Source organism: Phyllostomus discolor, chromosome 4 (genome assembly GCF_004126475.2).
Source record: "Phyllostomus discolor isolate MPI-MPIP mPhyDis1 chromosome 4, mPhyDis1.pri.v3, whole genome shotgun sequence".
Lineage (NCBI taxonomy): Eukaryota > Metazoa > Chordata > Mammalia > Chiroptera > Phyllostomidae > Phyllostomus > Phyllostomus discolor.
In genome coordinates, this window is record NC_040906.2 from 109,840,813 (window position 1) to 109,858,054 (window position 17,242).

The following is a 17,242-nucleotide window of genomic DNA, read 5'->3' on the forward strand; positions in this document are numbered from 1 at the left end:
CTACTTGAGTTTTACAACTCAGATTACTAACTTTTCCGTTTTATACCTTCAATAATTGAAAGAGGGTATCCACAGCCCAGAAATCCAATCTACCCTGGCGGGGCGGGCGTGAGACCATCCTCCTCACGACTGGTGGGCACGTCCCAGGAAGGAAAGGTGACACCCCCCTACTGTGGGGCCCGGGGCCACAGTCTAGAGCTCAGCTTTCCCGGCGTGCCCCGCGCGCTGAGGGGACTCTTAACGTGAAGTGCTGGGTGATTCAGCCGCGTGGCCGCGGCGGCCAGGGCAGGGGGCGCGCACCGCTGGGGCTCGGGCGGTCCCCGAGGCGGCTTTTCCCGGTGCGGTCGGCACGCGCGTTCCACACGAATTCGGTCCCCTGGTACCAGATCGCGGCAGGGAGCGGCAGGTAAGTGGCGGCGGGCATGATCACAAGATTAGCCTTTGTGCCGGGCCATTTCCTCAGGACGCCGTTCGGGCGGAAGTCCGTCGGGTCCGACCCCGACCCCCCACTCCGGTGAAAAGGCTCCGGGACTGAAATCATCATGAGGAAAAATGTCGGCAGATGGGTTCTAGGTGCCTGTTTTCGTGCGGAGGGCGAGGTCTGAAGATCCCGGGAAGGGTTTACCTGTATGGAAGTCGTAAATACAGTCGTGGGGACAGCTGAAGTATAACTTGTCTGTTTCTTCAAGGCCTTTGGTGTTTTTATCCCTCCAGAAATGAGGAGAACTTCGTAATGTTTATTAATAAGACATTTGCAGACACGATTATTTTCTGGCGATTAATTGAACTCATTAAAAATTATGTAGTTGGTCGGACTCCTAAACTCGAGCAGAGAGTGCATTTTGCTCGCTTTTTTCACCCCTGCTTCAGTCTTCTCTGCCACCCACAAACAACCAGCTTTTATCAGTGGGTCTGCCTGCAAAAGAGCTGGGAGAGCCTTACCAGGTCATTTTCTTTTAGATAAAACCTCGCTTTTTATAACAGACAGTGTCTTCAGGTTTACACACCTAGCTCTCTACACTATCAAAAAACCTTTTCTGTTATGGAATTGGGGTGACTCAGAAAATTCCTGGGTTGAACCGATTTATTTATAAACAAACCGGCGAGCAAACTACAGGATAAACAAGGCAATGGAGCAACTGTTTAACCAATTCGTGAAAATGCATTTTCCAGGCCCGTTCACTGTGCCCTTGCTGGCTGCTAAACAATCAGTGAGCTGCAGCTGTTACCTGAGAAATTGAGGGGGTTTTTTTTATGGCTCCCAAAACAAAGAGAGTAATACCAGTGGAATATGATGAATCCAGAATCAAAATCTTCACTCTCAGCTCTGTCCCCTCCCTCAAATTCTGGCACAGTAATTCTCAAATTCTCAAACATAAGTTTGCTCCTTAAAAATGCCAGTACCACTCCCAGAAATTTGATTGTAGAGATCTGTGATGGGTGCCTGCGTATGCACTTGAAGCAAGCACCCTCCTTCTGCCTGTCACTGGTGATCCAGGGACCACACTTTCAGCAACTCCACCATAGGGCTGACCTGAGGATTTTTTGAAGGGCCCAGCTCCCTTATCCCTTTATTGCTTTTATTCTCCCCTGCCCACTAACCAATCAAAAGCCAAGGAAGGGAACTTCAGAAAAGAGAGTGTTTTCTTGGACTCACACCAGGGTAGGAAATGACTTCATACATATTTCTAATACTGCCTTGGTGTTTAGAGATAGCCAGTGCCTATATAATCTGTGCTTTTTCCCTCTGGAGGCTACTTTCAATATTATCAGACCAGCGGTGCCATTACTCCTAATTTCCCCCTCTCAGCTAAGTCTCCTTCCCTTAGAACCAGGGTAGCCACTGCTGTGTAATTCCCGTGGCCCTGAGCTCTCAGATTTCCTGGCATGTAGCAGTACCAGTAGCACTTATGAGAGCTTTTAGTTCCCTCATCAAATACCCCAGCAATGCCTGTTTTGTGCAACATTGGAGAGATGGCACAGAGTTACATTGCTCCCCTGAGGCAGGGCAGGATCTCCTCCTCTGCTGCCAAAAGCTTTTTGTGTTTCTTAGTCCCTCTTCAAATAGATGCCTAGGGATGAGGTTAGAGTTCTGCTGTGTGTGTCTGACCTGTTTTCTTTCTTTGGTATCTTTTTAATGTCTGATTTCTCTTCTTCATCCATCTTTTTCTGTTGGTTCACAAAACATTGTCTTTCCTTTTATAGTCCTCGGCTTCCTGATTACGAATCATGTCTTCCTCTGCCTCCAAGTCTGAACATGCCTGCCCCTCCTTGGCTAACTGGAGGAAAAAATTAGGGAAATAGTTGGAAAATTATTGACTTCTAGTTGGAATACCCAGAGTCATGAAAGTATAAAGCTTAGAGATATAAGGAGGCCTATTATGAATTTATCTAGTGCAATCCTCTCGTTTTTCAGATAAAGAATCTGAAAGATGAGATGGCAGAGTGAGGACTCCTGGCTCCTAGCCCAGTTTCTTCCCAATAAGTCATCTCGAGAAAAATGCTGCAAAAATGGAAGAAAGGTCCAGAGAAATTAAGTTATGAGGAGATGAAGAATATGGAGAGGCTTTCACATTACTACAAAAGCAGGATTATTTGGGAAAAATGGAGAATGTGATGGAACTATATAAATTATGAAGAGTGGTAGTACTAAAATGAGGAACTCTGTCTGAAGCTTGAAATAAATAGTAAAAGGAAAAATAGGAGCAAATAGGTAGTTTTCTTATAATCCCAAGAGATGTTTTTTTTAAAGATTCAGTAGAGATTAAGTACATTGATTAATTTTTATTATGTTAGACATTTGAGCAATGTCCAGAATTTTTTGAAGTTGTCACATAACTCTACTGTTGTCCTTACCAAAGTTATTAGGTATCTCTGTGGGAGACAGGATATAAGACTGATATAACTACTAACATAATTCAGTATATCCTGATGTTCCTACAGGAAGTAAGATTATTGGAATAGTATGTGCATTTCTGGAATAGTGGGAAGGAAAGAAGTATGGCTAAAAGAAGAGAACCTTTTGATATCTTTGCTTAGAGTCCCCAAATTAGACATTGTTGGATTGTTCTTTTATATTCATGAAAAGCAGAATTAGAAATACTGTAGTAAGGACTTATTAATTCATAGACATTATTATATACCACATGCATAAGTGCTTTTATGTTCATCTCCTTTTATTATCTCCATTTTATAACTGAGGAGTCTAAGACACAACAAGCTTAAGCTTGCCAAAAGTCACAAACCTAGTAAGTGGTCAGTGTTCAAACTTAAATCTGGCTGACTCCAGAGCCATGAAGATTTATGCTCAATAGCACTCTCATTATATAGTTGACCCTTGAACAACCTGGGCTTGAACTGCACGGTTTCACATATATGGAATTTTTTTCAGATGATTGCAGTTCAGTTGACCCTCACAGTTTAAACCTGTGTTATCCAAGGGTCAGCTCCACGTTTGGGAATCTGAGTATGCAGAGGCTTATACAGTTTGTACAGTGTGAGAGGTCATGCCCCTAACCTGCATTGTTCAAGGGTCAGCTGTACTTCATGGGGTGGTAGTTAAAAATGTGGAATTTGGATTCAGTCTTTCTTTGGTTTCAAATCCTAGCTCCTTCATTTACTGACTTGGATAAAGTACTCATCAGTGTCTGTGCCTCTGAAATAGTGTTTGTAATAGTACCTACCTACCTCAGAGAGTTGTGAAGACTGAGTTAATCCTTGCAAAGCGTTTACACTGGTACCCGAGATACTGAACGTTCTCAGGAAATGCTGGCTGTGCGTTGTCTTTTTTTTTTTTTTTTTTTTTAAGATTTTATTTATTTATTTTTAGAGAGGGAAGGGAAGGAGAGAGAGAAACATCAATGTGTGGTTGCTGGGGGCCGTGGCCTGCAACCCAGGCATGTGCCCTGACTTGAACCTGGGATGCCTGGTTCACGGCTCGCGCTCAATCCACTGAGCTACGCCAGCCAGGGCCATTGTCTTTAAAAATATAATTTAATTTATTGGAAGATACTGTTTTCTTCAGATTCAGATCTTTTCTACTGTTGACATTGTAAGGGTTTCTGATAAATATTGATATAAAGTAAAGTATCTCTTTCTTACTAAAACAGGGAGCCTTATTACAAGTTCGGAAAGCATTGAGCTGTAGTGGAAAGATCTGAAACCCAGCCAGAGGATTTTGTTTCAGTTGTCTCTGTTACTGCATTCCCATTTGTTTCATAGAGAAGGCCATAAGAACCAGATGAAGTAACAAATATGAATGAAATAATTGCATGCTATACAAGTGTAAAATACTGTTATTAAAATTATAGAGGAAAGTGAAAATAAATTACTGTTGAGATTATTTCCAACAGTAATAATTTCCAACAGTTGGAAATTTCCAACTTCCTTAGAATAAAATAGCTCTTATGTGAAGATCACAGTCTATACCATAAAACCATATTAGACTCCTTCCATATGTTTGTCTTAAATCTCTTCTTGGTGGGAAAGAGTGAAATTTAATTTTGGCAGCTGTCACCTGTGTATTAGTTTGCTAGGGCTGCCATAACTATCCTAAACTGTCCTAAGCTTTTCTTTTTCTTTTTCCTTTTTTTTTGAGTTGAAATATTCTAACATTTTAATAGAAAAAAATTGGAATTGAAAATATCCCCCATTAAGCAGAATCTTCTCTGAGCATCTGTATAAAGAGTGTTTTTTAAAATTTTTCTTTGTTTTAAGCTTTTATTAAAAGAAAAAAATTCAACATTTTCTTGAAGAGTCCCTCATGTTTAGAGATATATTTTTTCCTCATTTTTCAAAGTAATAACATTCATTTTAGAGACTTTGGAATATTCAATAAAACACAATTTAAAAATAAAATCACATATGAGCCTACAATTAAGGGAAAATAATATTTTCAGTCTTTTTTCTATGATTATATTTATTATTTCAACCTGCCTTTTTAAAATCTAATATGTCAATACTGTTTCATGCTATTTTAGTTATTTATTTTTTTATTGAATTTATTGGGTCATGCTATTTTAGTTATTATTCTGAAACTCTTTTTTTTAGTCTTTTAATGTGGTGGATTATATTGTCGAATAAAAAACTGACAATAGTCAACACAACAATTATCTTAATCTCTTTTCTTGTTTTAGTATTCCAGTGGCCTACAAGCAAATCTTTAAGTACTCAAAAAACTCTAAATCTTAAAAATGTAAACTTACAAATCTAACGTATTTCAAGATGTGCTTAAATATTGCAACACTCTTTTCAAACTTAGCAAGTTTTTCTTTTATCCTTAAAGTAATAATAATCAAACTTAAACTCAGTTACTCAAGGATACATTTTGTAATCACATATCAACCAGCTGAGATGCTTCAATATGTCAGATTACCTCAAACATTACATCTGAAATCCAGATGGATCTATTTTATTGATTTAACACATTTCATGTGCCATATATTGTTTAACTACTTTGTAAATGTTATTTAATATTCAGAAACTTTGTAAAGTAGGTACTATTATTATCCCCCATTTTACAGCTGAGGAAACTGAGGAAGAAAGAAGGTAGCGAAATTTCCCACAGTCACATAGCTAAAAAATAGTGGAGCGAAGCTTCAAACCCACACTTTTGGCTTCAGAGTCTATAACTGTTACCATTATGCTGTGTTACCTCTCCTTTTAGGTCAGATTTACTTCATGACTACTGTGTAAGTTGCACAGTTTTGGGGCTGTCATCCAAGCCCCAGTTCTGAGGCCAGGACATAGAGCTACCCTATGCTGATAATGGACACATCTAGAACCTTTTCTGTTTAAATAGTTGCTGTGAGAGGACCTCTAAATCAATTACCTCCAGATAAGTGTTGATTTTACTAAGTACAAATTAAAGTCTTACCCAATTCCACTGTAATTTCAACTTTATTACCTAAACATTAGCTAAATGAAATTCTATAATTTCCATATAGGGTGCTTCTATCTTTTGATTGGGTTCAGCTAGTTTTGGTCATTCTAAGAACACATGATTCCTAAGAAAAAGCCAGTCAATATATGACAGAATCTTGGGGGTGAGGTCCCTAACATCCAGGACACTGTTGTGCTTTCCTGGAAGCAAACTTCCAGGAAATAGCAAAGGGATATACTAATAGTAATAATATCTTAAAAGGAACAGTGTAAGACAGTACAATTAAAAAAATTTTTTAAGTGTATTAGTCAACAGACTAGGCCATTTTACAGGAAAAAGCTGTGTGTAGAGTGAGAATGGATCAGTACATGTTGAAAACTCCTTTTTTTTAAAAAAAAAAAGACATTTCTTTATTTTTAGAGAGAGAAGGGAGGGAGAGAAACATTGCTGTGAGGTGTTGCCTCCAACTTTTCAGCCTGCTACACGAGGCCCAGCCCTCTGAGCCACACCTGTCTGGCTGTATGTGGAGAATTCTGGAGGCAGTCCATATCACCATGTCAGAAGATGGTTCAAGGACTGGTTCCAATTAGTGTCAAAGGTTTTCACAGATTCTTAGCAAAAGTGAGGGCAATGCAAACGATCACACACACGCACATGCATAACCAGGTTTAAAGCACTTGACATTAAGACCAATATAATAACAGATTTTTAGGAAAAAGAAACACTACCTTATTAAATATATACATGATGTTAAGACATTCCTGATTTCAAAAGTACTAAAATGTGAACTGAAGAATTATAGTGTGTGTTAATATAATGCTTTCTTGGGAAAACTATCTTTTGTATCCAAATTATACCTTTACTTTTTTTATTACTTTTTATTATTTATTGAGTTTGAAAGGGAAAGAGAAAAAATATTGATTCCTTGCTCCACCCATTCGTGCATTCATTGGTTGATAGCCCACTTTTGTCCCACCCTGTATGTTGATTAATTTGTTGACAATCTGAGACCACCAAAAACTTCTCTATAGTTTTGAGAGATTTAAAAAAACGTAACTGATAAAAGTATAGTTCTAAAAGTACAGGTTTAGTTTACAAAAATAACATGTTTATTATCTGTAAATGTTTAAGAGTTAACAGTGGTATCATAATTGTTTTATTACCTCCACAAGTAGATATATTCAGAATCCAGTACTTATTTCTGTAAAAGTATAGATACCCAGAGCTATATTGTAAATAGAGGGATTTGGTAATCCCTCTATTCTATCTATAGATAGAATTGGAATGAGGGATGATGTGGTGGCTAGGTGTTAATGCAAGAAAGGAGAAGCAAGCAGATATTTTTTAAAAATAAGGTTTTGAATATGATTTTTGTAAGCTTGAAACTAGTTTTGGATATTTAATATAATAACAGCTAACACTTTTTCAGTGTTTACCCTATGCCAGAGACTGTGCTTTATTTGAAGTATTCGTAACTTCTAAAACAGTTCTCCCAAATAGATACTATTATTATTCTTAATTTACAAGTGAGAAAATTGAGGCTCAGGGAAGTTAGTCATGCGCCCAGAGTCACACAACTAGTAAGTGGGGGAATCAAGAACCAACCCAGGTGATCTGGTCCCAGAGCACTTGCTGGTGAATATGGGAGGCAGGGTAGCTGATGCTTAAATATAGCTTTCCTTCATTTGAGACTTTGTGAGGAAGTAGTATTGCAAAGGGAAAATATTTTATAGCATCAGTTCTTTGAAAAGAAAAAGAAATAAAAGAGAAAGGGATTGGGGAAGGGGATTGATCTCTAATAGGGATTAATTATGCAATTGCTTAGGCTCACAGGGAGAATATGTAAGGAACGCATGCGTAGAAACCTTGACCAGTATTCAAGAAATGCACTACCATGAGTTTTTTTCTACACAGAAAAATGTCTTCTGATATAGCTGCAATATTAATCTAGAAATATATAATTTATCTTCAAAGTATATAATGTATTTGTGGGTTAAAATGGCTGCAGTACATTCACATTTTACTTTTTAAATTAAAAATTTGAACAGTGTCTCTTAACAGTAAACATCAAAATTGCTCTGGTACTAATAGTTTCAATTATCCACACATATTTCTGTTAATATTTCAGTGGATTGAGTTATGGCAGTAATAAATAAAGCAAAATTTTACTTCCATCTAATAAGAGAACAACAAAGCTACATTCTGGGTTGTAAACTGGCACAGGGAGTCCAGATGTGTGCAGTTGCCGTCCTCATTAAATTTAATGTGCAGTGAAGACTACCACAATCACTCTAAAACTATAATAAAGCTGGTGTTACTCAGTGCAGAAGAAAAAGTATAAATGAGTAGTTAAGACATAACTTTAAAGATTAGAAGAAAACATGTCCCTGTTGACAACTTAAAAATATTTCAGAACTTCTAAATAGATAAGTGACAGAAAAACAATGGCAAAATATTAAATTATATTTAATATTTATGTATTAAATTATAGATAAATCAGTGGAACAGAGTTTAAAAACTACACCAAGCATATATCATATGTTAGTACTTGATAAAATTGACATCTCAATTTAGTGTGGGGGGAAAATGGACTCTTCAGAATATATTATTAAGGCTTTTAGTTGGTTAGCCATTTGAATTTTGTTAGATCTGTACCTTAATGTAAATATCAAAATAAGCTATATACGGGTTAAAAGCTAATTTTTTTTAAATCTATGTATTGGGTTGAGTAAAATTTGGTGCAACCATGGAAATTATGTACCACTGAAAAATTGATGTAAGCCCTAGCTGGTGTGGCTCAGTGGATTGAGCACCAGCCTCCTAACTGGAAGGTCATCGGTTCAATTCCCAGTCAGGCACATGCCTGGGTTGTGGGACTGGTCTCCGGTTAGGGGTGTGCAAGAGGCAGCTGATGGATGTTTCTCTCCCTCTCTTTCTTCCTCCCTTCTCCCTCTAAAATTAAATAAATAAAATATTTTTAAAAGTTGAGAATTAAAAAAATAGTGATGTAAGACTATGATTATTGACATACAACCATGTTTGTTGCATACTGAATAGTATATACAGCAGAATTTCAAATTGTAAAAATAAAACACAAAATATATTTATGTATTTATACTTAGGAAAATCAGGAAGAGGACTTATGGCTGATTTTTGTCTTTTTAGTGTTTTCTGCCAGGAACAATGAACACATACTACCCAAGTGCAGGATTATTGTTTGTCTTCATTTTTTAAAACTCTGCATCAGTAAAAGTTTTTTTAAAAAAATAGGACAGCTTGGCAGAAGAAGAAGAATGTGGCATTTTCCTGAGGGAAAAGTGGAAAGACATAGAAGATCAGGTACAAATGAAAAGTTAGGCAACTGAGACAAAAAATAATAATTCAGAGAATTCCAAAAGCAATACAGTGTGTGATTTTACTACATCAAACAGGGAAAGGTAGCTAAAATCAGGAAAACTATACAATAGAACATAAATGTCTTCCAAAGTGGAAGGAGCATGATGAACTTACAGAGTCAAGTCAATGATTAGTAGTCATACAAGGGAGATCCCCATACCCACATTTATCTCTTGTCTTCAGATAGTGCTTTATGCTTTTTGAGGACTTTTCTATACATCCGATTTGAGAAAGGATTGTCCAACTTAGTAGTGGTACATGCATCCATTTTTATGGCTTAAAACACTGAAGATTAAAGGGCGTTTTTCTTGGTGACATGGAGAGTTAATAACAAAGCCAAAGCTATAACCTGCTTTGCTTTAGTCTAGTGGGTGGTCCTGTCATCCTGTCTTTTAAATATTTTTAAGTTATTTTCAGAGAGAGGGAGGGGGGAAACATTGATTTGTTGTTCCACTTAATTATGCCTTCATGGGTTGATGCTTATATGAGACCTGATGGGAACGAACCCACAGCCTTGGTGTATCAGGACAAATCTAACCAACTGAGCTACCTGACCAGGTCCCACCATGCTGTCGTGTTATCTCACAGACTACCAGGGAGATGTAAGCAAATCCTGGGAAATACCCAGTGATTCTAGTCATGCCTGACAAACTAGATATGAATAAATCCCTGGTATTACCAGTACCCTACCCACCCAAAACTTTTAAGGCTGTCAAAAATGAAATTTTGGAAGCATTGCTGAAAATAAATAACTACATTAGAATGAAATCCTATTTCACATATCAGATAAGCAAAAATAAGACTGAAACACTGTTAGCATGAGTTCTGGAGCATGGACACTTCATGTTGCTGGAAGGACTATAAATTGGAATATTTATAAAGGATAATCTGGTTTTTATAAAGGATATATCCAAACTTAAAGAGCTTTTTCCATAGCAGGTTTACTTCTGGTTTATTCCAAGGATATAATGGGGTAGATGCCCAAAGATATGCGTACAAAGATTTCACCACACCTTGGTTGATTTTTAAAGTATTTATATCTTCCTATATTGGCTGATTTTTTTTTTCAGTGAGCACATTGCTTTTATGAGCAGTAAAACATTAATAATGCTGTTTTTATTAATGGAAAAATAAAACCATTTATCACAGGATTCTTGCATTACTACCATAACTCCTACTTGATAGCAAAGATCCTGGAAACTACTGGTTTTCTCTTTCATTTCTGAAAAATAACAGAAGGAATAACTTTTATAATCAGTAATGGAGGAAAGGCAAGAGGGTGGAAGCAGTGTGACTGGTTGAAGAGAATGTGGGAATCCAAGGACCTAAGTTTGTAATCTTCCTGCCTCTTAGCTAGAGTTGTGATTTGGGGCAAGTTGCTAACCTTTCTAAATCTTGATTTTTTTTTCCAACAGTAAGTGAGAATAATTAAAATATCTTTCTGGGGTTGTGTCAGTATCAAATAAGATTAGGTTTGTAAAAGCTTTGTAGACTCTGTAGTTCTGGAATAATAACAATAATTAACATTCATTGCGTGCTGTGTGCAGGCATCATACTGAGCATGATGTATAAATGTATGACCTCATTTAATCTTTATATCAACCTGTGTGGTTAATGGTTATTACCCTCTCTTACAAGTGAGCAAGCTGAGACACAGAGAGACTTAGGAACCTGCCAGGGCCACGGTTGTAAAGGTAGAGCCATAATGAAAGATTGTACTTTGGGGAGAAATGTAGCAAGAAGTCTCTAAGAAGTATTTATGTCCCACCAGTCTGCCAGACTTTTTTGAGGAAGACAGCAAGTACTTGGGAAGGGAGGGCCCAGTGGAAATAGCTTACTTACAAGGGTCACTCTCTCTACAGATTTAAACAACTAAATTATTACAGGTTTGGGATATTAGGTAGGAAAACTCCAAGATTTAGAAATGTTAAGAATAAAGTTTATATGGGCTTAATACTGGTGTGGTCTTAATATTTTTAGAAATAATCTGGAAATGGAAAACCAGAAAGCCTTAGTCAGAAGACAGAGTTTCTTCTGAGATTGGAACTTTACGGTTGCACATGCAAATGGAGTGAATAGAAACCTCACACAAAAACATCAATAGAGTTGGTTTATTTACACACACACACACACACACACACACAGCCCTGGCTGGGTTGCTCAGTTGGTTGGGGTGTTGTTGCATAAACGGAAAGGTTGAGGGTTTAGTTCTTGGTCAGGGCACATTCCTAAGTTCTGGGTTCGGTCCCCAGTCAGGGTGCATACAGGAGGCAACCACTGATGTTTTTCTCTCTTTTTCTCTCCCTCCCTTCCCCTCTCTCTAAAATCAATGAGTATGTCCTTGAGTGAGGATATAAATATAAATAAGCACACACACATATATACACATATACACTCACGTGCATGCATGCTCCCATAGTACATTTTGAAGATGGCAGCCTTTTAACTATCGGTCAGTAGTATTCTGGAAGGTGATCGTGGAGACATTTTAGATTGTATCTGTTACCTCTGTTGTCTCTTTCTCTACTTTCTCCCTCTTTTAACCAAAATTCTGGGTATCACCAGAGAACATGTGTGAAGCAAAATGGAATCTGTTCACCTCTATAGACAACATTAGCAGGATTCTCATTACTGTGTGTAATGGAACTAGGCCAAAGTCAATGATAGGCAATTAGAGTAGTTAAAGAAAAGGAGTTGTTTCACTTCAGAACAGACTGAAAGGACTAGGATTTGTGTCTGGAATGAAAGTTTGGCAAAAATGTGATTACTTTCTGAATTTAATTATGAAGTACAGATGAGGGGTAGATAATTTATTTACCAAATTCAATGGCATTCTACCACATACATCACCACCACCCAGCTCTCACAGAGAAGAGACATGGCCCTGAAGTAGAAGATCAGACCCTTGTTCTGCTGATGGACTGAAAGCATAATGCTTTTGAAATGCATCCATGTTCAGTTTGATTGCCCCCAGCCCCATTCCATCGGGATTTTAAAAATCTGAAGAGTTCAGTGGCAAGATACTGATCTTAACGGAACAGTGATCTGTTTAATTTTCTTATTTTCTTCAGAAATAATTAATTAGAGGAAATTGCAAGTAAAAAAGAATACATTATCGAGATTATTTTGGATTAATACTCGAGATGACTGTGTTCTAGAGAGAAACCAGTGTGTCCTTATGTAGGTGCAAGACATATGTGGAGACAATTCCTCTGTCAAAGATTGTATGTAAACTTCCCAAGGTAGGGAGATTGTGATTCTAAATGTTTTGCTGTTCCAGGTCAACAAAACCAAGACTTAACAAAATATGGGACTTCATAGGAGACCTGTGAAATAAATAATAAAAATACTTGTGTAGCTCTTCAAAGTGTATAAAAATGCTTTTACCCATGAGGTATGGAAGTAAAGTTTGAGCTGACTTGCTGGATGTTAAGTTTCTTTGCTTCATAGCTATACAGTCTGTGTTTCATTGGTATTTTTCTAACTCCCAGCTGTTTTCTGAACCAGACTCTTCAGTTCCTGTTAGGTGTGCCAGGGATGTGTTTTGTAGCAATAGAAGTCTCTATTGTTGGAGTACTTTGCTTATTTCTTTTCTTTTTTTTTTTTTTCTTAGATCTGTTCTGAGGACCAAGATTCATTTGGGGAATGGTTACAGAATTGAACCATGGTAGGCAATGAAAATATACATTCAAAATTGAATGAAACATCCATCCTGGAAGGGGAATAGACCATGAATCTTAAATTTAAAGTGGTTTCCCCTGGCTGGTGTGGCTCAGTGGATTGGGCGCCTGTCTGCGAACCAAAGGGTCACCTGTTTGATTTCCAGTCAGGGCACATGCATGGGCTGCAGGCCCCGGTAGGGGGTGCACAAGAGGCAACTATACGTTGATATTTCTCTCCCTCCCTTCCTTCCCCTCACTCTAAAAATAAATAAAGTCTTAAAATAAATAAATAAACTGCTCTGGTGTACATTGAAGAATTTTGTGTCAGTCTGTTTACCTTTTTGGTGTCATAGGTCAAGAGAGTTTTGTTCTGTTGTTCTAGGATTATAGAAGAATTCGTTCATAGGGGACTTATGGAAATGTTGGAATGATTAGGTGATTTCTTCAGGTGTGTGCCAATAAGCATTAATCCTGAGACAATTACCTGAAAAAAGGAGTTCTGCAGCCAAATTCATTTGGGAAAACTTTGCAAACTGGGTCCTGTCTTGAGTTCCACAGTACACTCTGATCTTGTTTATTGAATTGTAATTTGTAGTAGTTAAGTAAAGACAACTCAAATATTTGTAGATGGAATAGACTCATATAGTATTTCATATATAGCAGTTAAAAAGGGATGGACTAGATCTTGATCTTCCATCATGGATGGATCTCAACATTAATTTAGAAAAATATTACAGAATGGGAGATGCATATTGAATATAGTTTGTTTTTAAAACAGCTATATGCTTTTAATATTATATCTGTGTAGGATAAAGTCTTAAAAGGATTGAGGATAATGATCAAAGGGTCCTGTTTAGGAAGGGAAATAGTCATGTATTATTTGTAATAAGAATTAACTGGATACCAATAAAATGCCTGTTAATGCACAGCAAGTTACTTTCTTTTCTCTCCTTGGAGATCTCTACTAATTCCAAGTGTATCTTTATATTTATTAATTGATTGTATACAAGGTAAACTGACTTTTGAGCCTTGGTACTATAGAATGGAAAGAAAGCATTTTCATTCTAATCCATTGTAATGAAACCTTTTTCACACTAAGGAATAAATGAAGTAATATATACACACAGTCTGGGCCAGTGATTTTCAACCTTTTTCATCTCAGGGCACACATAAACTAATCACTAAAATATCGTGGCACACCAAAAAATACATTTTTTGCTGCTCAGGAAAAAAATGCTATAATTTTGATTCATTCACATCAGACAGCTATTGTTATGTTGGCTGTTGTGAATTTTTTAAATTTTTTAAAAATTGTTATTCAAGTACAGGTTTCTGTCTTTTACTCCCATCCCAGCCCACTCCCCACCCCAGTGCTCCCCACCTCCTTCCCATTTCCACCCCCCCTAGTTTTTGTCCATGTGTCCTTTATACTTGTTCCTGTAAACCCTTCTGCTTTTCTCCTGAAATTCCCTCTCCTCCCCCCTCTGGTTACTGTCAGCCTGTTCTCTATTTCAGTGTCTTTGGTTATATTTTGCTTGTTTGTTTGTTTTGTTGTTTAGGTTCCTGTTAAAGGTGAAATCATATGGTGATTTTTTTTATTTGACAGTCTAAGGCACAGGTGGCAAACATAAGGCCTGCAGACTGGATCCAGCCCTCCACCTTGTTTTATCCGGCCCAGCACCTTGTTTCTACCTGGCGGCAGCACCGAGCTCCTTGCCACTAGTTAAGGAGTACTTATATTTATACAGTCCTAAAATTACATTCGGCCCTTTGAAGGCAACTGCAAGGCTGATGTGGCCCCCAGTGAAAATGAGTTTGAGACCCTGGCTAAGGGAAAAGAGGTCAGTGCCCCTGGCTAAATAGTTATCGCATGTTTTAAAATTTTTTGTGGCACACCAGTTGAAAATTGCTGGTCTTCTAGACTGCAAGTTTTCAAGAGGTAGGCTTATTCAAGTTTATTATATTTTTATCTAAGAGGTCTTTGGAGAGCAACAAAGAGAAGTTTGAACTTGGTTTTTGTTTTGTTTTTTAAATTTTTATTTATTTTTAGACAGGGGAAGGTAAGGAGGGAGGAAGTAAAACATCAGTGTGTGGTTGCCTCTTGTGCGCCCCCTACTGGGAATCTGGGCTGTAACCCAGGCATGTGCCCTAACTGGGAATCAAACCAGTGATCCTTTGGTTCACAGGCCAGCGCTCAATCCACTGAGCCATACCAGTCAGAGCTGAACTTGGTTCTTGAGCATTTAGTTAAGAGTTGAGAAGCAGCAGCTATAGGTTGAGTGAAACACTGTAGTTAAAACCAAGTAACCGTAAAGAAGCAGATCCTCTTTTGGTCTTTCCAGTGTTAGTAAGAATGCCCTTTCCAGTTCCATGGATATTCTTTATCCTGTTCTGTAGAACCAGTCTTGACATCTTCTGAATCTAACTTGAGGACAGTAGTGGTTCCATTTGGCTTTACCAGTCTCCACTTAAATTTTAAGTTGCTTCATTTTTGTGTGTGTAAATAAGTTTTTTTACTTTAAGAAAGTGTAATCATGGAAAAGCTGTGCCCATATATCAAGTTTTCTATTGGAACATTCACCTGTTGACTTAATTTGCCTAATGTTGGAAGAGTCGTTGTCTGAAAATAAAATATTTCATCAACTGAAATTATCTCCAATTTAAAATAATTTGTTTTGACTCACATATATTGACTCATCTTTCCAAAGTGGTCATTTTTATATTTCCTCCAAGTTAAAACAGGTACTAACTGATCGATCAACTTTATGCTAAAAAATGTATTAATACAAGTTATGGAGAGATTCAGGATTTAATTCACATTACAAATGTTTATTGGCACCTTTACATGCTTGTAAATTCAGAGTATTAAAACATGATACTGCCCTTAGTGACCTAACTTCTTCCTAAATTGGTGTTAGCCTGCAATGCATAAAAATTGCTGGTGATGTCAGGTAATTCTTCCACCAAAACACCAAGTGCAAATCAGTACAATGTAAACTGTGAAAGAACTACATAGGGTGAACTTCAAGAATGAAAATGTTTTCAGTAGTTGGACAGCCCCCAGTGAGAATGAGAAGGACTACAGGGCGTGACCACCTGGAGGAAAGGTATGAGGCTTCCTGCCTGACCTCTCCATTCTGCCTACTCAGCAAATGAATACCTTGCACAGGGCATCCACCCAATAGGTGTTATTCACGATGATCATGCATTGCTGGAGGGAGAATTGGCCCTATGAGAGGGAAACATCAATGTGTGGTTGCCTCTTATGCACCCCCTGCCTGGGACCTGGTCCAAAACCCAAGCATGTGCCCTCACTGGGAATTGAACCAGCAACTCTTTGATTTGCAGGTGGGCACTCATTCCACTGAGCCACATAAGCTAGGGCTACATTTTGCTTTTTTTAGTGCAGGTGACTTCTAGTTTCAGCTCTCACACTAGCATTATTGTGATTGTTTGACATCTTCTAGTGTTTCATTGTTGCCAGGAGTGTGTGTGTCTCCATTGTTAAAATCTGTAGGCAGATTTTCTGTAAGTGACCAATTGGACTCCTCCTTTCCTGTGTCTCTGTAGTATAAACACCACCAAATTACTGCATCACCATTAAATATGTAGAATTGATCATGAATATAGCTAAAGTTAGTACATTCAATGTTTGTTTACGGATAAAGCTTGAAATTATTCCCTAGTAACAGGTTTATCAACAGACCATTTAAATAAGCCAGTTTCTCTCAGTATAAAACCACAGAAATGTTTAAGATGTCATTTCAGAACAAGAATGAGAGGCATAGAGCTGTCAGTTCTCTAGTTTGGCTGCGTGCCACGAAGCCCTTGGAAACCTGTTTTGAAAGTGTTCTAAATCATGCATATTCCTGTCTTGCAGGATTTTTTTCTGATCGAGCAGACAGTTCAGCGTAGATTCCAAGGATGAATGTTCACCGTGGCAGTGAGAGCGACAGGTTATTACAGCAGGAGGCCAGCTGCCTGATGGATGAAAGCTCAACTGCAGCCCAAGAAAAAGAAACAAATAGCCTGACTTCTTCTGGTCTTCAAAACCTCACCTACCCTCTCAGTCCCAGGAATGATGGTATGGTGATTAGATATTACTTAGTGTGGAGGGCTTTCTGACACCTGAGCATCTCCTCTGCCCAGAAGACACAAATGTTCTTAATCTAAATAAAATATCCAGTTAATTGTCTTAGCTTACATATCACAATTATATAAAGTTAAACCATCACAGAAAATCAGCCAGGCACCTCTAACTTGGCGATAATGGTGTAAGAAAAATAGTCATGGGTTTGCCAGG

At 37.8% G+C, this 17,242-nt stretch overlaps 1 protein-coding gene across 2 annotated transcripts in view; it reads left to right on the forward strand.

The window, feature by feature from the left end:
• Window positions 1–238: 238 nt before the first annotated feature.
• The window catches only part of KCTD20 (potassium channel tetramerization domain containing 20), a 30,513-nt gene continuing 13,509 nt past the window's right edge, over window positions 239–17,242 (forward strand). The window contains exons 1-3 of one of the 2 annotated variants that reach the window (XM_028509747.2): window positions 239–406; window positions 12,891–12,944; window positions 16,820–17,023. In XM_028509747.2, coding sequence (XP_028365548.1) covers window positions 16,864–17,023 — 160 coding nt within the window. In that variant the 5' untranslated portion in view covers window positions 239–406; window positions 12,891–12,944; window positions 16,820–16,863. The remainder of the gene's footprint in view (window positions 407–12,890; window positions 12,945–16,819; window positions 17,024–17,242) is intronic. The other variant, XM_028509748.2, reaches the window with a different exon arrangement.